This window comes from Malania oleifera, chromosome 4 (assembly GCF_029873635.1).
Source record: "Malania oleifera isolate guangnan ecotype guangnan chromosome 4, ASM2987363v1, whole genome shotgun sequence".
In the NCBI taxonomy this organism is placed as follows: Eukaryota; Viridiplantae; Streptophyta; class Magnoliopsida; order Santalales; family Ximeniaceae; genus Malania; species Malania oleifera.
In genome coordinates this window covers 73841784-73866277 of record NC_080420.1, presented here as the reverse complement: position 1 = coordinate 73866277, position 24494 = coordinate 73841784, and the positions used below count along the sequence as shown (strand labels likewise).

At 38.5% G+C, this 24494-nt stretch overlaps 1 protein-coding gene across 4 annotated transcripts in view; it reads right to left on the bottom strand.

Moving 5' to 3' along the window:
* LOC131154218 (protein virilizer homolog) overlaps window positions 1-24494 on the bottom strand; it is a 142700-nt gene that overhangs the window by 69298 nt on the left and 48908 nt on the right. For all 4 annotated transcript variants that reach the window (XR_009136390.1, XR_009136389.1, XM_058106838.1 and 1 more), the window contains 11 exons: window positions 17066-17132; window positions 16486-16964; window positions 16309-16408; window positions 8877-9010; window positions 2909-2976; window positions 2609-2825; window positions 2114-2329; window positions 1843-1998; window positions 1708-1761; window positions 1382-1590; window positions 1220-1289 (listed from right to left, as the gene is read on the bottom strand). Coding sequence is in view for 2 of the 4 variants with exons in the window: in XM_058106838.1 (XP_057962821.1) it covers window positions 1220-1289; window positions 1382-1590; window positions 1708-1761; window positions 1843-1998; window positions 2114-2329; window positions 2609-2825; window positions 2909-2976; window positions 8877-9010; window positions 16309-16408; window positions 16486-16964; window positions 17066-17132 (1770 nt within the window). In the remaining 2 variants the exon portion in view is untranslated. The remainder of the gene's footprint in view (window positions 1-1219; window positions 1290-1381; window positions 1591-1707; window positions 1762-1842; window positions 1999-2113; window positions 2330-2608; window positions 2826-2908; window positions 2977-8876; window positions 9011-16308; window positions 16409-16485; window positions 16965-17065; window positions 17133-24494) is intronic.

The window sequence follows — 24494 nt, the reverse complement described above, 5'->3', positions numbered from 1 at the left end:
AAAAGATGAAAGGTGGGAAATCTATAGAACCTGATAAAATACCAATTCAAGTTTGGAGACATTTAGGGGATAAAGGAAATATTTGGTTAAATAATCGATTCAACACTATTATAAAAACCAATAAATGTCATAAGAATGGAGGAAAAGTATGTTAGTACCTTTATACAAAAAAAAAAGGCAATATTCAAAACTATAATAACAATCATGGAATTAAGATTATAAGTCATACAATGAAGTTATGGGAAAGGGTAATTGAGCATAGAATAAGACTAGAAATGAGGATTTCCAAAAATCAATTTGATTTTATGCCTGGGAGATCAATGACAGAAGTTATTTATCTTTTAAGAAGGTTAATGAAAAATTTTAGGGAAAAGAATAGGAACTTGCATAAGGTTTTTACTAACCTAGAGAAAGCATATGATAGAGTATCTAGGGAAGTTCTTTGGTGGGTCTTAGAAAAGAAGGGAGTATGCAGTAGATATACTGAGGTCATTAAAGATATGTATTACCCTTAAAATTAAAAGGAAATTTTTATAAGATGGCTAAAAGGCTGGCTATACTCTATGGTTCAGAATGTTAGGCAACTAAGAAACTAAGAAGCAACATGTACAAAAGAGTTAAAGTTGCTAAAATGTGAATGTTAAGGTGGATAAATGGTATAATATTAAAAGATAAAGTAAGAAATAAGCATATCTGCAATAATTTAGACATAGCACTAGTTGAAGATAAGATAAGGGAGGGATGGATTAGATGGTTTAGGCATTTGAAATGTAGGCCTAGTACAACACCTATGAGGAGGAATGAGTTAGTTATTGTTTCTAGCATGAAAAAGGGTAGGGGTAGACCTAAAATAACTTGGAATGGGGTAGTGAGAAAGGATTTAATATCCCTTAATCTAATAAAAGAAAATGCTATCGATCAGGTGAATTGGCGAAAAAGGATTCCAGTAGCCGACCTCACCTAGTGGGGCTTAAAGCTTCTTCTTGTTGTTGTTATTGTACAAATAACACACTAAATAGTTGCCCTATGTGGATAAAAACAACCATTCAGAAATATTTTTTTTTTTAAAAAAAGCAGAAAGTAAATAATCATTAACATTAACTAGTTTGCATAATGCAATTCAAATTAACATTACAGAAACATCCAAGTGCATATTTGAAAAAGGAATACACAAATACAACATATGAAAATGATACTATCACATGTGATAGAAAGTTACCTGACATAGGCTCAAGAGAAAGCGCAAAATATAGGAGCAATCTTCAGTACTCAAACTTCCAAAGTTGTTCCTAAGAAAAAACACACAAGAACTTTTCGTAAATTATAAAATTTTCAACAAAGAAAGGGGCACACACATCTGTTACACACAGAATTTGCTCACCTATATTTGCCAGCATGATGGGATGGTTGTTGACCACAAATCAATGAGATGGATTTGAACACAGGAAGGGACCAACGAGGCAGACTAAACCCACATTTAGCTGAGTTTCCAATGTCTGGAAAATGTTTCCAATCAGAACTAGTGAGATGAGTACCCCTCTCAAGTACCTTCACCAGCATCTGGACAGCACCCTCCTTGAGCAACAATGGCTGATGACAGAAATTAAGAAAAACATTGATAATAATGGATGTGAATAACATTATCTGATATAAAAGGAAAATGACTAAACAGATAACTAAGAAGAAAACAACAATGACAACCAAAACCTTAGCATGTGGATGCTCCAATAAGCTAGCAAGAAAATCAAGTGATTGGTAAACCTGAAAACGAAGAGAAAAGTAACAAATAACAATTACTTGTCCCAAATTTGAGAATTCACATTAATGGGATAAATATATCACCTTGTAAGCATCCATATCTGATGGAGAAGAAGATTCAGAAAGATGACCGTGAATCCATGAAATTAGTTGCCGCAGAACAAAAGAAGCATTGTCAGCCTTCTGGCAGGCAAGGCGAACTATAAAAACTCGAAGCATGTCTTGTATGACCACTAATGACTGTTTAAGGATAATAGCATAATTGAGTTAGAAAATTCAAGTGCAAGCGTTTAAAAAAAGAAATTCTAGAAGTAAAAGAGAAAAACGAAGAAATATTGGGGTGAAATAAACATACGGTAGAAGCATAATGTTGGATAATCTGGGCAACTTTGTCAAGCTGTGGTGTCAATTGGCTAAGCACCACCTCCACATGTTCAGGCTGCAAATACCAGTTAACCTGTCTCTCCTTCTGAGGCCCTAATAATGACCCAACAGCCAATGTTCTAAGAGCACTCAACAAGGGCATTCCATTCCTCCAAACCCAAATACCCTCTTCAGGAAGCAAATCATTCTAGTAATGCAGAAGGAAAAAGAACAAAAAACTAAAATTATTGCTTGCAGTTTGAGTAGGTGATTTATTGCAAAGAAAGACATCAATTTCCAATATGCAGACAATTGTCAAACAATAAACGACTTAAATGTAGCAAACTGAAATAATTCCTTAATGGTAAATAGTGAAGCTAATAAGTGTTTCTTTAACACAATGCATTAATCACATAAAAGTTTCACAGCAGTAAAAACATATCTCGGAAGAAAGTCTGTATGAATTAATGAGTGAAACACTGCATACCAAAATACATAGAAAACTGCAGGCTTCTTTGGGACCCAATGCAAGCAATGAGGTAGCATGAACACTGGCAAGGAGGGAATGGAAAAGACCAGGAGTCCAACCATATATGGACCAGCAAGCAAGTGCTGACACGATTAGATGACAGGCAGCTCCAAAACCAAGAGCAGAATCAGGATAAGGAGATGTCATGTCTGCTGCACATGCAGCTAACTTTGGGCTGCATTTATAACAAGTTACTCTGTTACAAAAAACTAATGCTATAATGGCTAGCAAAAGACAAGCAAAAAAATTTCAAATTACCTCACTTCCCGATGCAATCGAAGAAGAGCATCCATTAATTTTTTATTTCTGTGCTGCTCATTGGCTTCCTACAAACACAGAAATTAAACTGCTCAATTCCAACAGCATGTGAATTGAAGTACTTACAACAGGAACTTTTACGATCAAACATAACTGGCAACCAAAACCCAAAATAGTTAATTTCAATACAGCCAACCTGGTAAACTGAAAAGAAAACCATCTCCAAACAGGTTAGTATGCATACTGGATCCCACATGCACACAGCAACAAGCATACAACACAACACAAGGTGGCATTGTCCCCCTCCAACATGCCCCATCAATATTCAACTTAGTGCTATCATCGAGAGGGGAAACCATTTTAGAGAGAGCCTTTGTGATTTCACCAGGAATGCATTAAAAGTTCAATTTCCAATTGGCATCAAAACAACTACCACTAAACTCCTCAGATCACAAAAGCACAAGAAGTGAGTACACATTACTTATAGAGAAATGAGGCAAATATATATTCCCAAGTAATTTACAAGCAAATGACCCAACTTTGGCCCCCCGGGGGGGGGGGGGCAGGGGGTGGCGGTGGAACCAGTTGGAACCTACCATTAAGGGTGGGTTCTGGTGTGGTTTCAAGGCCTATTCTAGGTAGATTCTGGTTCCACTATTCAGATCAACCCACCAAGGTTGGTTATAGAACTGATTGACTGACGAATCTTCGTGGATTAGTTCTAGGTACCTTACTTTTTAAAAGAAAATGTTGGTTGTAGAAAAGTTTGAATCCATGTTACGTCATAATATAAAACTCATGACAAATCAGAAACCACTGAACTAAAAATAATTTCTGATTCATAGTTTTAACAAAATATTATTTATAACAAAATTTCTTTAATAAAGAAAAGAATACCTTTAAGAATAAAGAACGTACAAAATGAAGAATAAGAAATTCTCCTAATATGAAAATTAAACAAAAATATAAAAATATTCAATCTAAATAACATAGCGAGCTAATCTCACTGTATACCGAAGAATCACACCTCTTTAAAAAACAACCAGCTGCAAAAGACCAAAGCGAAGGCAAGTAGTGAATCCTATCTCAAACCAAAGAAGAAGTCTTCTTCAAACCCAAGCAGGATACATCTAAGGTTAAGTCACTTAGGTTCATCCTTGCAGAAAATGATAAGTTACATTTGCAAAAAGGTGATGGGAGCTACCAAATTTTTTCTATTCATTTCAATGCTAAGCCCCTTGAGCAGGCCACCTACAATGGATTTCATTATCATATGGCTCAAAACTTCCACAACCATGATAAATAAAACGGGAGAATGGCGGTCTCCTTCTCCCAAACAACGCAAAGATCTAGAAAACTTTGGAGCGCATCCATTTACGAGCACTGAGAACGAGGGCGTAGAGACACATTGATGGATTTAACTGCACCAGATTTCCCCAAAACCCATCCTACTAAGTCCTAAGGATATAAAGTTGACCAGTGTTTTAAAAGGCGTTCCTGAGGCGCACCTCAAGCATCGCCTTGATGCGTTTTGGGCATAAAAAGTCTTAATGCATAACTTAAAATGCAAGACTCCTAAAATGCGTTCACCTCTAGGCTGAGGCGTACGCCTCTAGCCAAAAGGCACAACTTTTATGCCTCAGATGAGAATACGTACGCCTTTTAGGAGCAGACATAATAATGTGTGAAATATTGAAAAAAAAAAATACAAATAAGATCTATTAGGGCTTGACGATCGGCAAACCCCCCTCTCGAAACTGAAGCTCTTGCAAAGAGGTCTTCTCTCTTCCAGCCTTTTGCCTGTCTTCAACGAATCCCTCTAGCCTTTCGTCTCTCTCCAATAACCCCTTCCGACCTCTCATCTCTCTCCGACAGCCCCCTACAACCTCTCGGCTTGCACAAAGGTCTTCTCTCTTCCATTCTTTCGTTTGTCTTTGATGATTCCCTCCAGCCTTTCGTCTCTCTCTGATAAAGATTCCATTGACGAATGATTGATCTCTTTCCATGTCAAGGACCTAACCAATCGGGGAGGTGTGGGACTGGGATCTTTTGTGGAGTTTATATACAATATATATGTTAGGGACACCTGGCCCTTTTCAACGAAGAAAAACACACATATGTTGAGATTTGGACTTGAAGTACTGACTTTAGCCCTGCTTTTAGGTTATTAAGGGCTTAAAACTATATAATAAATTTTATTAAAACAAAATTTATATAAATTTTATTAAAACAAAATTTATATAAATTTTAATATTTATAATTTATCTATATATATTTTTAATAAAAGATTAAATTCCCAAAAGGCTTACACCTCGCCTTGTCAAGGGTAAAACACCTCACCGTAAGCCTTCACCTTTTAAAACACTGAAGCTGACAATTCCAGTTCATATTATCAAACACCTTTCCATATCCAGCTTACAAACAGCTCATCCTCTACCATCCTTTATAGGCAACCACAACTTCATTTGCAAAAAAGGCAGCATCTGTGATTTAGCAGCCTGCAATAAAAGGCAGCATCTGAAATTTCTAATTTTGGCCTATCTGCAAGACTTTAAAGAGAAGTTTATACAAGCTGCCAACAAGGCTGATGGAACAAAAGTCTTTGATATTTAAAGGCTCTACCTTTTTAGGGATTGAGGAGACAAAGGTTGAATTAATGCTAGAAACAGATCTGCCTGAACTGTTGAAGTCTTATAAGACTCCAATTATATCCTGCTTGAGAATGCCTTAGTTTCTTTGGAAGAATGCCGTGTCAAAGCCATCAAGACCAGGGGCTTTGTGCACATTGCAGCTCCTAAGGGCTATCGCAATTTCCTCTTCCTCACAAGGCCTCTTGAGCCATCAAGCCATGGAAAGGCTCAGCTTTTTGAAAGAAATACAGTTTACTCTTGGTCTCCAAGACTCCTGCTTAGTATATAGATTCCTATAGAAATTGCAAATTGTCCATTTAGTAACCCCTTCTTCCGCAAAGAGATAGCCCTACACATATAGTTTTGTTAGTACATTGAATCTAGGATGTGCATTAGTAGCTTAGTGGGAAAAACTGGTATTCCTGTCCCCTTCCTTCAACCAAAGGGCCCTAGATTTTTGTCTCAATGCAATCTCCTCCAAATAGATGACTTCAGCTAGGGTTTTTTTGAGAGCAACTCTTCTAGATCTTTTCTCTGCATTAAGGCCCCCTCTAAGCTCCTGATTGTCCAACTCCTGTATGTCATTCAGGATCACATTCTTCCTTCAAGTTATACTGCCAAATATATCTTTATTCCACTACTTCAGTTTCTCTTTCAGATATTTTAGTTTGAGGCGACCACAAAAGCCAGCCATCCCTTTGACCTGCATATCATACCACTAGTTCTTAACCAAATCATCAAAACCTTCATGTTTAAACCACAAGTTCTCAAAACAAAAAAGGTTGGCCCCAGCTGATTCCTCCTATGTCGAGTAAGAAGGGAAAGTCATCCAAGATGGACCAAAAGAGTAAGGACTGGATGAAATTAGAAAGCTGTCAATCCTTGAGTGTGAGGGAGACTCTCATGAGTTTGACCACGTGCAAGAGTAAGGATTGGGTGAAATCAGAAATTTGTCAATCCTTGAGTGTGAGGGAGACTCATGAGTTTGGCCACTTGAAAGAACCTCCGATGAGGGGAAGGTCAATGAGGGTGTAATCATTCATGAAGTCATGAAACTCCCGCATGCCTAAAGACTCAGAGGATCTCTCACTTCTTCTATGAGGATATAAGACCAGGTTAAAGTCTCCCCAATGACCCAAAGGGCATCCCATTTATCTCTAATCCCTCACTCTCATTCCAAACGAGATGCCTGGAAGAACTGTCACTTCGACCATAAACCCCAATAAAAATCCACAAAAAATTGTCATCCAAAGTGTTGGACAAGTAGGACATTGAGAAAATATTAATGGAATGATCCAACAATTCCACAACCAAATCATTCCACACAATGAAAATACCTCCTGCCATGCCATGACATTTAATGCAATCCATTTGCAGCTCTTTCTCCCCCATATGCTATTCACCAACCAGCACTTTAGAGGGCCAGGTGGATGAAAGCCCAAAATTGAAACTAAGTGAGCTGGGATTCAAATGGCCTGCAGATATGCACAACCCTAAGTCTTTAAAGCAGGCAAATGAAATTGGCCAAAGAGAGTTAGGCCCAATAAATTCAAAACTGGTTTCATTTAATTACCAGCTGACCAAGCTTCCATCCTGAACAACATGTGCGAGGGAGCACATGTCCTCACTTGTCTTCTCAATTGCTGAAATTGGCCAAAGAGCGCTAAGCCCAATAAATTCAAAATTGGTTTCATTTGACTACCAGCTGACCAAGCTTCCATCCCGAACAACATGTGCCAGGGAGCACATGTCCTCACTTGTCTTCTCAATTGCTGCAACTTCGTTATGGGAGACAATGAGGCAGCCTCCACAATGAGGACAGATGCAGTCTACCTCAGAAGAAGCCGACAGTGAAGCCGCTCCAAGGATAACCTGGGTTTTTGGCTGGAGAAGCTCGATTGAAGGCTTCATCTTCACCAAGAAAGCCTTGGGAAGGAGGAAAATTCAGGATTACTCTACTTCCCTTCTCTGAGGTGGCGCAGATGATTTGAACCAACTTTTAAGTCAAAGCCCTTTGGGAAGACTACAACTCTCCATCCACTGATGTTAGTCTTAGGGCAAGAAACTTACCGAACTTGTACTCCCAGAGCTGAAGCATTAGTGTCTTCTCCTGTGATCTTGTACAACTCTTCCAAAATGAGGAAACTTCCCAGAAATTTCCAAAGCCATGAGGAGCCACTCAATTTACCCCATCTCTAGAAAGATGGAAATCCTTCTGCCCTTTCGGTTCTCAGTTATTCTGAGAAGATCGATGTTTTCCCCTTCAAGCACAAGGTCAAATGATTTTCCTTCATTCAAGACTCATATTCTCCAATCTCTTTGCATGGCAAAAGGAGGGGGAGAAAGAGTGTGTGTGTTAAAAAGCAGACTGTTTGTGTCAGCAATGTCTACCAATTCTACCAAACAAAAGTGTCAAATTGAAGAACAAAAATAGGAATTTAAAAAATTTTCACTTTTGATATTTAAGGAACAAAGTGACATATATTTTTCTTTTAGTGGTTTTGGAAAGAGTAAGGATGTTAAGAGGCTAAGGAGGTGTGCTATGTGTGCTGTTCTTTGGGGAATTTGGATGGAGAAGAATGCCAGACCTTTTTCCGGGAAGAGACTATCATTGGGGCTTCCTTGGGATAGGGTGCATTATCTGGCTTTACTTTGGTCTTAGTGTGACAACTGATTTAACAGCTTCTGTTTTCAAGACGCCGTCCAAGATTGGTGACTTCATTATATTGACGTAATTTTTCTTTTTCCTTGTGTTCTTGTGTGACAACTTCTCACTGTTTCTTTTTTTCTTGCTAAAGTTTTTTTAATAAAAATATATATACCTTTTGATACTTTCTCTAAACTTAGTTCTTTGACAACAATATTCCAAGCAAATTGTTTACATTAGCCATCTCATCGACAGCTAACCAAGCCAACACGACATGTCAAATGCTTGTACACAGTAGACATAGATATCAAACCACCAATACATCAACCAAATGTGATCAATCACATGACAGATCAGTCATTTTTGTTTTCTATGCCAGTTTTGTGCAATATAGTTATCACTTTATTAACCTGACAACAGGCTCATATTAAGTAAATATCAAAAACCTACACCAATAAATGAGAAAATTTGTCTCCATACAGGAGGCAAACCAAAGAGAGGCTAGCACCTTGAAATTTTATGAAATTTTACCTTTCTTCCAGCTTCATTCTGACTTGGTAACAGCAAGGGCTAAAAAATTCTCTAGTTGCTACTTTGTTAAATCAAACAAAATTTACCCAACAGCAAGGAATTGAATTCACTAAAAAAAGAACAGTAATATAATTAAGATACTGAAATATAAAATGTTCACCTGTAATTTTTGTAAAAGGGCGATCAACAGTACCAAAGAAGGAATCAAAAGATCAACTATACTTTGCTCACGATTTCGCTCCAATAGTAAATCGGAGGTAGAATTGCATTCTGTACCCTCATCTACAAGATAATCTGCTTAAAACAACAAACAGAAAAATGCATTCAACAGTAAAATGAACTGTAGCAACGAAACTTTGTTGAGTAGAGATCCAAAACAGCAGAGGATGGGAAGATACATAAAACTATGTACAACATGGTCAAGCCAAAAACTAAACCAAACCAAGAGCCATGGGATTGGTTTTGTTCTATAGCACACAGACCAATTCATAATAGGTTATAAAAACTATGTATGCTTGAAGGATAATGCCAATTAATAAGATTACTTGTGAATTGGGACAACAAATATAACCCTTGCTAGATCAGAATAGCACAATAGGTTTTGTGTAGCCAATCCAAGTATATGGAATAATGAACAAAGTGCTACATTATTACATAAGAGTGAGACTCATGCCAATAAAATTATGATGATAGAAGCTTTAATCGTGCAGGATTTAATGATGAATATAATCTTTAATAGAGCCAAACAACACAAGAAGTTGAGTGATCAACCCAAGAACTAGGGTAAAGGCTCAGTCAAATATTTTTCATAATATAAAAAAGCGCAAGACATTATGTAAGTAATCTATGAGTGATACCATCCAATGAGGAATGAAACTTCAATTGATGTTTAGGCAGGTCACTCCGCTGTTTTCAGGACCAAAGGAAACAATAGCTTGGGTAATAACTTCTCAAAACATAGAAGAAATAATACTACATAAACATTGCTTAAACACTACTAAATATTATAAACAAACAAATCTCTGCAAATTGAAACATTAAGATAAAACCACAAAATATAACTCACATAGGTTATTCCTCAGCTAAAGTTTTTGTCATTCCCTTTCGATCAACTACTGTGTTAGGATTCCCCAATCAATTGGGACTTCTAATAATGTATTAGAATTCCCAAATCAATTAAGATTTTCTATTTAATGATAGGATTCCCAAATCGATTGGGATTTCTAATTAAAGTGTTATGATTCCCAAATCAATTTAGATTCTATTTAATGATAGGATTATTTAATGTGTTAGGATTCCCAAATCAATTGAAATAGAGTCCATTAAAGACTTGGATTGGGATATTTTACATTCCTAATAGGAGTAAGTTTCCCTACCCTATATATGTGTAACCCTATGGAGCCTTTCCATTCAAGCAATAACAAAATTCATAGCCTTTGGCTAATTTGGAGGCAAATCCCTCTAAGTGATCAACCCATATTTTCTCTTACTGTTTTCCCTTCTTTAAATTTCCCCAATTTCTCTTTAAAAAAAAAAAAATTTAGGGTCTAATCATTTGATATCAGAGATAACATTCTTATGCATGCTGTTAACCCACCGAAAAAAGCAAGATCTTGGAATTCTTGATCTTCACTCATACGCAATGGCCACAGAAAATTCAGTAGTGTCCCAAATGGAAGCTAGGCTAATGGATGAACTTAGCAATATGTTTAAGTCTCAATTTAGAGAGATCCAGACATCGCTCTCTAAACTACTCATTACATCTTCATATAAAGAGAGAGAAGATGATGCCCCTACGTCAACTAATTGTAGGGAGAAACCGTACATGTGCAAAGGAGGTTACCAAGGAGAGTGTGATCTTGATCATATCACACCATTCCCAAACGGAGCAAAAGTCAAAGAAGCATTCTTAGCCACATCTTCGAATACATGAAGGCAATCTAGTTGAAGAAATCTTCAAAGAAGGTATCAATACCAAAAGTTGGGAAAATCAAAACGTCAAGCATACAAAGTGGCCAAGGCTATTAAAGCAAAATGATCAGTTAGTTAAAGGTGTGAAGACAACTCGCCACTAAAAATGGAGATCTAGAAAGGGACTCATTGACCTTCTTACCTTTAAAGGTTGGTTTCATCTTATTCAATCACTCCAGGATTTGCAAGGTGCACGTAAGCCCTGTTCATTTTTAATCACTCTAGGTTGTGCAAGGTACACGTAAGTCCTGTTCCTCTCCAATCATTCCAGGCCGTATAAGGCCCACATAAATCCTATGCCCTTTAAGTACTTCAGGCAGTGCAACGAGCACATAAGTCCTGCTCCCTTTCGACTATTCCAAGTCGTGCAAAGCACATGCAAGTCTTGCACCTCTTTAATCGTTCTAGGCGGTACAATGCACACATAACTCCTGCTCTTTTTCAACTACTCCAAGTTGTGCAAGGCACACGTAAGTCCTGTCCCCTCCCAAGTGCTCCAGGCTATACAAGGTGTACGTAAGCTCTATTCCTTTCAATAACTCTAGGTTGTGCAAGATGCACGTAAGTCCTGTTTCATTCTGACTATCCAAGCGATGCAATGCATGTAAGTATTGTTCCCCTTTTCAATCAATTTAGGTCGTGCAAGATGCATGTCAGTCTTGTTTCATTTCGATTGTACAGGCTATGCGAAAGGCACCAAAGTCTTCTCTTATTTCAACTATTTCAAGTCATGCAAGATGCACGTAAGTCCTGTGTCCTTTCGATTATCTAAGCAATTCAATGCACGTAAGTCATGTTCCCTTTTCAATTAGTCCAAGCCATGCGAAAAGCACCTAAGTCCTGTCTCTTCTTTCAATTATCGAAGTCGTGCAAAAGACACCTAAGTCCTATCTTCTCTTTCAATTATTCGAGGTTGTGCAAGATGCACGCAAGTCTTGTTTCCTTTTGATTATCCAGGCATTGCAATGCATGTAAGTCTTGTTTCATTACAATCAATCTAGGTCATGTGAAAGGCACCTAAGTCCTATCTCTTCTTTCAATTATTCCAGGCGATGCAAAGCATCTCAGTCTTGTTTCATTTTAATAAATCCAGGTTGTGCGAAATGCACCGAATTCCTGTCTCATTTCAATTAATCCAGGTAATGTGAAAGGCACCTAAATCCTATCTTTTCATTTCAATCATCTAGGGAGTGCAAATCCTGTTCATTTACAAAACAACTTTTTTAAAAAGTGGCTTCACAATGTAGGGGTCAAGCAATTCTTTTTGACAAGTGTTTTTTCCTCAAACTGGTCCAAGATAGGCAGAGTCCCCATGGACAGTTCTTTGCTCCAAGTGGCTTAACAATGTAAGGATCATGCAATTCCTCTCGCCAAGCACCCTTTCTAGTCCGAGATGGGTAGGGTACCCATGAATGTTTTTTTTGCTTCAAATAACTTGACAATGTAGGGTCATACAATTCCCCTCCTTAATTGTTTTTCTTCTAGCTAGTCCGAGATGGGTAGGGTCCCCATGGACAGTTCTTTGATTCCAAGTGGCTTAACAATGTAGGAGTCATGCAATTCCCTTCATTAAGCACTCTTTCCTGTCCAAGATGGGTAGGGTTTCCACGAACGTTTCTTTGTTCTAAATGACTTGACAATGTACGGGTAATGCAATTCCCCTCGTCAAGTATTTTTCTTCCAACTAATATGAGATGGGTAGGGTCCCCATGGGCAGTTCTTTGTTCCAAGTAACCTAACAATGTATGGATCATGCAATTCCCCTCGTCAAGCACCATTTTCAGTCCGATAGGTAGGGTCCCCATTGACGTTTCTTTGTTTTAAATGACTTGACAATGTAGGGGTAATACAATTCCCCTCGTCAAGTGTTTTTCTTCCAACTGATTCGAGATGGTTTGGGTCCCCATGAATAGTTCTTTTATTCCAAAAGGCTTAACAATGTAAAGGCCTACAATTCCCCTCATCAAGCGCACTTTCTGGTCCGAGATGGGTAGGGTCCCCATGGACATTTCTTTGTTCTAAATGACTTGACAATGTAGGAGTCATAAAATTCCCCTCTTCAAGTATTTTCCCCCAACTAGTCCGAGATGGGTAGGGTCCCCATGCACAGTTCTTTGTTCCAAGTGGCTTTAGAATGTAGGGATAGTGCAATCCCCCTCATCAAGCATTCTTTCCAGCCCGAGATGGGTAGAGTCCCCATGGATGTTTCTTTGTTCTAAATGACTTGACAATGTAGGGGTCATACAATTCCCCTCGTCAAGCGTTTTTCTTCCAACTGGTACGAGATGGGTAGGGTTCTCATGGACAGTTCTATGATTCCAAGTGGCTTGACAATGTAGGGGTCATGCAATTCCCTTTGTCAAGCGCTCTTTGTGGCCCGAGATGGGTAGGGTTTCCATGGATGTTTCTTTGTTAAATGACAGAATGACTTGACAATGTAGGGGTCATACAATTCCCCTCGTCAAGTATTTCCCTCTAGCTAGTCCGAGATCGGCAGTCCCCATGGATAATTTTTGTTTGAAGTGGCTTGACAATGTAGGGGTCATGCAATTCCCCTTGTCAAGCACTCTTTCTGGTCTAAGATGGGTAACGTCCTCATGGACGTTTCTTTGTTCCAAATGACTTGACAATGTAGAGGTCTTACAATTCCCTTCATCAAGTACTTTTTTCCTCCCAACTGGACTTAGATTGTTAGTGCCCCCATGGCCAGTTTCCTCCCCTTATGTGCATGTCAAAGTGATTCGACAGTTTAGGATCAACAACTCTTAAGGTCAATCACTTCACTCAATTCCCCCTAAGCATGTGTTATAGTGATTGGACAGTTCGGGATCAACGGCTCTTGAGATCGATCGCTCCACCCAATCCCTTAAAAATTGGTTCTAATGACTTCACAATTCGAGATCAACAACTCTCCAGGTCAATCACTTCAATCACCCTTTTTGTTTTGTTTTTTCTTAACCTAACAACCTTTTTAACATTCAGTCAAAATAGACATCTCTATCTTTGTCCGACCATTTTTTTGAAGGTCTCAACCAAAGAGGCGTCGTCAATGGCCATTTTGACAGAATGCCCAAAACGAAAGCTGGTAAGCCTTTTTTCTTTTTCCACCTTTTTACTTTTTTACCATTTTTCACATGTTTTTGCCATTTTTTACTATGCTAGGTGACATGGAATCGTTCAAACTTTAAGGTGGGGTTCAACAACAATTTTGACCTTGTGCACACAAGTCAAGACAAAATCCCTATCATTCCAAGCATTTTTGCCCACTTTTTGCCAAATATGATTGTGTCGGGTGATTTAAAGCAATCTAAAATTATATATAATAATTATAATCATAATGATAAATAAATAAATAGGTCTAACAAGGATTTCGACCATAGGCACACAAATCGAGGCAAGTCCTTGTCAGTCAGAGCTTTTTTCATCTTTTTCCATCAATTCTGATTGCATTGAGTGATCCGAAGCAATCCAACGCAGTAAGAAAAGGTCATACATAAATTTTTATTTTGTGCGTGCAAATCAAGGTAAAACTCTGTCATTTTTTTATTTTCTAATCTTTTTTCGCCAATTCTGACAGCACCGGGTGATCTGGAGCTGTCCAAAATGGTAAAGTAGTGTCCCCCAACAATTTCTCCCTCCAACACAAAAATCAAGACAGAAGCCCCGTAATTTTTGGCTTTTCGGCTTACTTTTTGCCAAATCCAACTATACCAATTGATTCGAGGCAAACAAGAATGGTAAGAAGGGTCAATTTGTAATTTTGGGCTTTGGCACGAAAATCGAGGCAAATTTTGACTTTTTTAAAGTTTTTTAGCTTTTTTGGACATTCGTGGAATTTTTGGCCATTTTTGGTGGATCACACATACCTTTTCCTTAAATTTAAAAAATTCAAAAAATTAAATATTATGATATTACAATAATATATTTGGATTTTTAAAAAGTGAAAATTAAAATATTTTTAAAAAAAATGAAAACGATTTTTCAAGAAAAAAAACTAAATTAAAAATAGGTTAGTGCGGCTTCTTTCTCCTCTCTTCCCCGTGCATGGCGCCAACAGCCCCCACCATTAACACCAGCGGGGGCCCTCCCCCCTCCTTTTTCTCTCTCCTCCATCCATTTCCCGTGCCACCCACATCTTCCATCCCCTCTTTCATGTCCCCTCACTGCTCCCTTTTTCCCTGCCCATCGTGCATGTGTGTGTTTCAGGTGTATGCTGTGTGTGCGCTTTGTGAACTGTGTGTGTGTGTGTGTGATGAGCATGCATGTGTGAGTATGCATGTATGCCATGCGTGGTGAAGCAAGAAAATGCATGTATGTATGTTGACATACATGAATGCATATGGGCATGTGTGTGTGTATATGTATATAATATATACATATATATATATATATATATATATATGAAAGTTTATGCGAGTATATTAACTATATGTGTGTGTATTTGTGTATGTTAGATATGCCTCTATATATGTGTGTAATGTGTGTATTTGTGTGTGTGTGTGGTATGTGTATGTATATATATGTATGTGGCGACTCAATTTTTAAATGTTTTTACCCCTTTCCCATCAAAACCCTTTCTTTCTTGTTTGGGGACCGACATTCCTTCTTCATCGGCACCCCCGGACAGAATCCGGCGTCCACAAGGTTCAAAAGCAGTCCTTAGCCCAAAACAAATCCAACAACAATACTACATGTGAAGGCCTGTATGCAACGGATATGCTGTAATAAAAACCCTTAAAAACCCTTTATATCGTGTGCGTGCTACAACCTGATGAAAGAATAATGGGTTCTAGCAACCACTACATTGCCAAAGTAATCCACTTTAGTCGCCACACTGCTGCAGCAGCCACCAAACCCCTACGCTTGCTGACAGCAGGAGCAGAACAGAAAAAATCTATAAAAAAAACCACCACCACCTTGTCCTCCTCAGACGGCCTCTTCAGCACATCTCTAGCAAACACACAAACAATGAGAATATTCAAACCATCTAAAAGCTATCCTTTACTTTAGGCATTCCCAAGAGCTGCTTGTAGAGGGGCAATGCCATCTTGTCCTCTTCAGCACATCGCTAGTAAACACACAAACAATGAGAATATTCAAACCATCTGAAAGCTATCCTTTACTTTAGGCATTCCCAAGAGCTGCTTGTAGAGGAGCAATGCCATCTTATCCTCTTCCTTGTTAGTTTTCGACTCTCCCTTCCATCACAATATTCCAGAGACCATCAAAATACTCAACTGAATGATAAGAACTATCAAGTCGATATCATTTAACAATAACAATAATAGGTCAGATGATAATTACAACTTAGCTCTTAGATTAAACAATAGGTAAATATGTTCCACAAGATATAGATTGAAAGAAATTTCTCTTCATAGACACTATGCATGTGCAGACTTCAGACGTGTGCATGTGCATGCATGCATGCTCCCAGGTGAATGCAAATACACAAAAACATGTGCTTGCACATATACATCTTAAGGAAGTTTTTTAATGTTGGAACCTGAAAGTCCCCAAACCAAATCATCGCTCGTTATCTTCGAGTCAACAAATGTCCCATTGTCTCTACTGATTCCTTGCAAGCAATCCATAATCAAAACAAGTAATAGATTGTAACTTACCATAACTATTTGAGGACCTCTCAAGCATGAACCTACAGTTGACCAGAACTGCATAGATAACTGTTATGGCACCTTCATCATAAAGAGCAGCAGCAACAGCCTTCACCAATTTGACAATAATTAGTCAGGTCAGAAGTCATTCCTATCACATAGCAAAGAAATAATTGATATGCATACCGAGTTTTCTGAAATGAAAGCCAATATTCTAAATGTAGTTGTCAATTGCGCCACAGAAGAGTCACGAAGAGTAAACCCGTCAAAAGACTTCTCAGAAATAATTTTTCCTAGATTCTCCACCACACGAATATCGGAGCCACTGGAAGACTCTCCAGCAACATTTTCCACATCCATTGAATCTGATACAAGAATGCTTGTTGAAGTTGAGTGTGCATCTCCACCAGAAGCTAAAACAGCAGCATACCGAAGAAGACCAATAGCCCCATTTTTATGATAGACTACACCAGCATCTATCCATTCCAAGAGACGTGTAGGAGCATCTTTTCTATTGGACCCTGGGGAAGAGGAATGCAAAGCCCTATGAAGTTCCATAGCATGCTCAATCCAAGAACCCAGTGAAGAAGCAGTTGAATCAGTAACAATAACTTCAAAAATCTCAGCAGCTGAGTGAAAGATTGCAAGATTTAAATGGGAGGATCCTGAACATATAGAATTTTATACAAGTGAGTACATCCTTAAAAAGCTGACAAGTGAACAATTAAATTGCAAACCCTTCAAAACAGAACAATAACTGGACTACCACTATTCATGGTAACTGGCTCCAATTCCTTGACTGAATGTAATGCTTCAATCAAACATGAAAGAGCCTGCACAAAACAAACAAGGGTAGGGAATTATCATAATGAAAAATTGAATGCATTTGTACCTAATAATTGAATCCAAAAGTAAACATAATATTCTTAAAAGCATCATTAAGTATCGCACCAGTTCCAGGCTCACAAAATTTACTACTTCACGGTCATTATAATTTAGCATGGAAGATTCTGCATGTGTAATATTAAGATCCAGTACAAATTGCAGGTGAATTTAACCACATTTAAAGTCAATGACTGGGAGTTGTAAACAAGTGAAGGGGATGTTAAGGTTCCAAATTTGGTTGTGGAGGAGATTACTGGTTTTTTTACAAATCTTTAGTCGGAAGAGGTTGAGGCTAGACTTATTATGATTGAGGGATTCGATTGATACCATATGATTGGAAAAGACTTTTGATGATAAGAAGTAAATATGCACTGGTTATTTGTTTTCAAAGAAGAACAATTGTATTGCAGCACACCAAAAACTATATAGTTGCGTGTAGAATATATACAGGATTTACAAGCACTAGTTCTACGAGTAAATGCTAAAAATAAGGCTAAGAATCCGATCAGAATCAAAATTCAAAATTCAATCTTTGATTTGCTTGCTGTTAGTCCCGTGATTGTTGCTTGATTTGCTGCTTATTTGATCTTCACTGGGATTTGATGAATCTTCCTTTATACGCCCCCGCTAGATGGAGGTGCCATCGGCTACTCCAATCTTGTTTCTGAGAATTTTTGTACGTGGCCTTGATAAAGGTTTTGTTAAGAGATCAGCAAGTTGATCTTGAGTATTAACGTGATGAACATTTAGGGTACCCTTTTGCACAATATCACAACAAAATGTAAGTCAATCTGAATATGCTTCATCCGTGAATGCTGGACAGGATTAAAACTCAATTGGGTTGCTCCTAAAATATCACATAGCAGTTTTGGGGAGGTTGGAATAGTGAAGCCGAGTTCAGAAAGTAAAGAGAGGAGCCATAATGTTTCAGAGGCATCATTTGCAAGTGCTCGATATTCAGCTTCAGTTGATGATCTTGCGATGGCCCTTTGTTTTTTGGAACTCCAAGATATGGGGTTAGAACCAAGGAAGCTTATGTAAGCTGAAGTTGATTTTCAATCATCAAAGTTACCTGCCCAATCAGCATCAGAGTAGGTGGTGAGATTTGGAGATGAGCTCTTCTGGATGTGAACCCCATGAAAAATAGTATGCTTCAAGTATCGAAGCAGTCTTTTTGCAGCTGTCCAGTGAGTTGTTGTAGGTTTATGCATAAATTGAGACAACTTATTCACAGCATAAATTGAGACAACTTATTCACAGCAAATGAAATGTCCGGACATGTAAGTGATAAATATTGCAGGCCACCAATGACACTTCGAAATTCTGAGCTATCAACCGACGATGTTCCATCAAGTAATGTAAGTGCAGTGCTTGTGGACAGCGGGGTGGTAACATCTTTTGCACCTTGCATATTGGTCTTTGTCAATAAATCTCTGATGTATTTGTGTTGGGATAGGAAGAACCCTCTTGTTGTTGGGATAACCTCCATACCCAAGAAGAAATGAACCTAGCCCAGATCTTTTAAGGAGAACCGATTGCCAAGTTGAGTAATACTTGATGAAACAAAGGTAGAATCATTTCCTGTAATAACCAAATCATCCACATACACCAAAAAATGGCAAATGACAGAGTTGGATTTGTAAATGAACAAGGAAGAGTCGGCCTTGGAAGTTTTGAAACCAAAATCCATAATTGCTTATTTTAGAGCTGAATACCATGCTTGTGGGGCCTGTTTAAGACCATAAATCGCTTTCTTTAGCCTGCAGACACGATTAGGTTTTGCCTCATCTTTGAAGCCCGGAGGTTGGACCATGTATACATTCTCAATCAATTTCCCATGCAAGACATCGAATTGTCTCAAGCACCACCCTTGTGTCACTGCAACTGTTAAAACAGTCCTGATAGAGGCTGGTTTCACAACTGGACTAAAAGTTTCCTTGTAGTCCCGACCCAGTCGTTGATTGTAACCCTTTGCTACAAGTCTCACCTTAAAGCGATCAATCGACCCATCCGCTTTTCGTTTCACCCGAAACACCCATTTGCATCCTATAGGAGTACACTGTTTAGGTGGCAAGACTAGATCAAATGTGCTGTGTCTCATTAGAGTTGTGAGCTCTTCAGACATTGCTTATCTCCAGTGAGGCTCATGAAGCGCATGACTCACACAACTGGGTTCAATAGTAGGGGGAATTGGGTGTTTTGTGACCGCATGAAATTGTTTGCGTTTATATATTTGATTCATTGACCGAGTGACCATGGGATGAATTCGTTGTGGTTGGGAGACTGTCGGAACAGGGGATGTCCGTGAGATTTCCATGTGAGATTGGGGCAAGGTAATGTCTTGGTGCATAGATGGGTAAGAACCCTCAGTGTGATGCGTAAAATTGGGTCTAGGGCATGACGAAGGTTCTGGCAAATCTAAGGAAGTATGCGAAGGATGATCAGAGGGAGTACCTGAAGATGATGCGGAATTGGTGACACGATTCGAGTGCACTGGTTGGGGTTGCGGTGGAGACGGCACACTCGTGGGTGGAGCTACGATCGGAGACGGAAGCTGGACGGATTGTTGCAAAGGAAGAGAAGCCGAGAAAGGGTTTTGTGTCTCATCGAAGGTAACGTGGCAAGAGATGTATATTTTGCTCGTACTTATATCAAGACATTTGTAGGCATTATGGGTCTGAGAATAACCTATGAATAGACACGGGATTGCTTTTGGTTGAAGTTTGTTTGTGTTGTAAGGTTTAGTAAGTGGGAAACAAAGACAACCAAATTTTCTTAATTTAAGATAATTTGGTGTTTGTTTGAATAAGGCTTCAAATGGAGATTTTTTTTTGTAACAAGGAAGTGGGTTGCCGGTTAATGAGGTAAGCGGCTATGGAAAAAGCATGAGGCTAGTAGGACAAGGGGAGAGATGCATCACGTAAAAGAGTGAGCCCCATTTCCACAAAATGACGATGGCGACGCTTGGAAACACCATTTTGTTGTGGTGTGTGAGGAACAGTAGTATAGTGACTTATTCCATAAAAATAAAGGGATATTGTTTAAGCGCAATATATTCTCCACCATTGTCGGAATAAAGACTTTATATTTTTGTTGCAAATTTTGTTTCAACAAGATGCTTGAATTGAGGAAAAATACTACTCACACTGGATTTTGTCACCATAGGATAAAACCAAATGTACTTAGTAAAATGATCAACGTGGATTAAATAAAAACGAGACCCATCAAGACCAACTATGTTGGAAGGTTCCCAAACATCTGTGTAAATGAGATCAAGTGGTGCACGACTTTGGAGACTATTTGAACGAAATGGTTGTTTATGTGCTTTATTAATTGAGCAGGAGGTACAAAGATGAGACACTTTCTCTTTGTTTATTGGAAGTGAAAAATAATTAACAAGATGCTGAACAATTTTTTGAGACGGATGTCCTAGACGCTTGTGCCAACCATCGAGCGACGTCCGTTCGTGCACATTTGCAACCATTTTGGAAGTAGAGACCAGTGAGTCCGGAAACATGTAAACACCATTTTTGCATTCACCTTTGAGAAGGACCGCCCCCGTGATTTGAACCTTCACAAGAAAAAATGTGGGATGAAATTCAACAAAAACTTTATTTTGAGTAGTGAAATGATGAACAGAGACTAGGTTTTTACGTATACTAGGAACACAAAGGGTATCATTTAAATGAAAAGGGCGGGTGGGTGAATGGAATACCAAAGAACTTATGTGTGAGACACGCAAACCTGATCCATCACCGATGACAACTTCATCAGTTCCATCATATTCGGAGTGAACCGATAAATTTGCAAGATTGTCAGTGATATTGTGAGAAGCAGTCGAGTCAATGAGCCACTTGGTGTCCGAAGCTGGTGTGGTAGAAACACAATTTGCGGATGCCTCAGAGAGATTTATTCTAGGGCAATATTTAGCTATATGGCCCAATTGATCACAAAGTTGACATTTAGGTTGATACCGGTGTTGACCATTGGGTTTATTAAACTTCATGTTGTCCCGTGGACCGCTATTAGAGCGATTGTGGGCCGAATAGCCATCAGTTTTGTGCTGGCCAAATTATTACCTTTGGTGAAGCCCCTAGAATTGGTATTTCCGCCTGAAGAGTTGGGAAAAGTCCTCCTACTAGAGAACTTAGCTGTGGCAACGAGCTGCTGTGTGGAGGATTCAAGGCGACGCAGATAACTCTCATGACTCGTGTGAAGATCATGGAGTTCTTCAAAATGGATCGGGCGTTCACTTGCACGAATAGGAGCAGCAATCTCCCGAGAGTTTGGTCCCAGACTGTGGAGGATGTAGAGAGTAAGATCATCCTTAGAAATAGGTTGATCGATGAGTGCAATCTCATCGGCAAGGGCCAATGGTGTGCATATAGTCTTGAATCGAACGATTGTCCTTCCTGATTAATGTGAGTTCATCCTTCAATTGCATTGCACGGCTCCGTGATTTGCTAGCATTCATCATTTTTAATTTTTTCCAGGCTTGGTGGGATGTGGTAACAGCGGAGATGAATGAAGTTATGGTGGATGAAGTGGAGGCGAGAATGGCACTGAGAACTAATTTGTCCTCCCTTACCCAATGGGTGTTTTGAAGGGCAGAATCAGAGGAATTTCTGATGCGAGGACACAGTTTATCACCGGTAGCATAGTCAATTGAATTGTAGCCAATAAGTAAAGCTTCAAATTGGGCACGCCATTGAGGGAATGTGGAGGGAGTGAGTTTGTCATTGATCTGAGTTGTGATGTTTAAGGCAATCAGAGGAGCATCTGTGGTGGGTAGTGGATTGTTTGTGGGTGCAGAAGACATTACAGGAGTAGGGATCGAATTCTCGTTTGAGTTTGACATCTCTGATACCACGATAAGAAGTAAATATGCACTGATATTTGTTTTCAAAGAAGAACAATTGTATTGCAGCACACCAAAAACTACATAGTTGCGTGTAGAATATATATAGGATTTACAAGCACTAGTTCTACAAGTAAATGCTAAAAATAAGGCTAAGAATCTGATCAGTTGCAACTTTTAAAAACAGAATCAAAATTCAAAATTCAATCTTTGATTTGCTTGTTGTTAGGCCCGTGATTGTTGCTTGATTTGCTGCTTGTTTGATCTTCACCGGGATTTGATGAATCTTCCTTTATACTTGAGAGGGAAAGGTTAGGAAGGCAGATTTTGGTATTGAAAGGAAGAAAGTTCTAGGCCTACGGGTTTAAGTTATGTTTCTTTTAACGGTTACGGAATCTGGTTACAGCTGACTCGTTGAGAGTTTTTCATGAACTTTACAATAATGAGGTGACTCGTAAACTTATGAATTCCACAAAATTCTCAAAATTTCTGTAGAAATTTCCACTTTCCATCACCCTCAAAATCTAATAGTGATCAATTTCTGCAAACAAAATTATTTCTATGAATCATTAACAAAAGAGTATCAAGATCTCAAATTTCATCGAAATCTTTAATTACAGAATGGAAGTTTTTTGAAGCCAAATTTGAGATTCAAACCAAAATTGAAATTTTTCTCTTTTGTAAATAAATATTATTACAAAGGCTTTTGAAATTATATGAAAAATTAAACTTAGATATTAGCAACAACATTTTATTTGACCATTTGGGTCTAAATTATATATACATGCATAATAAATAATATTTAATTGGTTTATGAATTCCATTTTTTTTAATAACATAAGAAGAGATTTCATTGAGCAGAGAATACAAAAAAGGAGAATAAGACTACTGCCATCAAAAATCTGGCAAAATTAAGAAAAAGTTAACTAATAAAACAAATAAAAATTTGGAAAAAATCAAAGCAACAGATTCCTCCATTCTCACTGAACCTGTGGAAGGCTGACTCCCTTGAAGCACCAGAAGACAACACACCATAAAGAGACCAGGTATTGAATCTTCTCCCAGACCAGCTGTCCATTAAATTTCCTCCCTGAAAAGATCCACACACTATGCTACAGCCATAATCCCCATAACAATGGAAAACACTGCATTTCCAAAGTGCAGCCCTCTCCTTCCTTCTTCCAAAGCCCTCCAAATAAGTAGACAACATTCCCTCCACCAATGCCCAGCAAACCCAAGCTTCTACCAAAGCACCAAATAATTTATTCCAGGTTCTCCAAGCATAATCAGTGTAAAACCAGATGAGGTGCTGTTTCAGAATTCAACTAACAGAGCATGCAAACATCTGGAGAAAAGGCCGTCAAAGGTCTCCTGATCTGCAAGCATATATTTTATTAAGCACAATCAGCCAAATGAAAGCCTTAATTTTGGAGGGAACTTTTGGGGATAATAAGAATGGGAATGGGTCAAAAATCCAAAAAATGATTTACAAGAATACACCCCCAAATGATCCAAAGCCCAAGATCGAGTATCCCTACCTTCAAGAAAGATGACAATTGTTAAATAATGACAACAAAGAGGAAAGTTCCACTAGCTCTCTATCATTTTGAGATCTTCTAAAATGAAAGTTTCAAAAACCCAAATGGCAATCCGAATCAACCACAAAGAAAGAAAAGTTACTATTATGCCCAAAGCTCAAACAAAAGAGACGAGGAAAAAATGTGCCTAGAACACCATTCCAAAACAATGGATCTTCCCCAAAGCGAATCCAAGAGCCCCTCCCCACCACAAATTGAATGTGAGGAGTAAATAAGGGACAAATCTGAAAAATGGATCTCCATGCGTTCTCCAATGAACATCGCAAACTAACGTTGGTATCCCACGCATTCCCGCCCAACCCATCCTTACTTCTAATAACCCTATAGCAAAGGGAATGATCTTCTAGGGGAAATTCCATAACCATTTAGCTAAGAAGGCGATGTTTTAGACACCAAATTCCAAGATCCAGCCCTCCCCCCAATTTAGACCTACAAGCCTCTTCCCACCTTACTAAATGATCCCTAATGCTCCTGACACCAAACCACAACAAGTCTCTCACAATTTTCTCAATCTATTATTAGCAATCCCCACTAGAATCCTAATAACAGACAAATAATATAAGGGGATACTAGATAAACAGGCCTTGATAAGGGTAATTATACCTCAAGGGAAAAAAGTGCCCCCTTCCAACCATCAAGCATCTCAACCACTCTCTCCAATACCAGATTCCAAAACTTCTCACATTTAGCATTATCCCACAAATATGAATTTCAAATATCTTAACTAAATATGTTTAATATGATTACTATCATATTACAATTTTTGCACCTTAGACACCACATAACTATCATTGATTTATTTTAATTCTAAAACTCGCATTATTAACAATTTGTAAAGCTTCATAAAAGAGCTA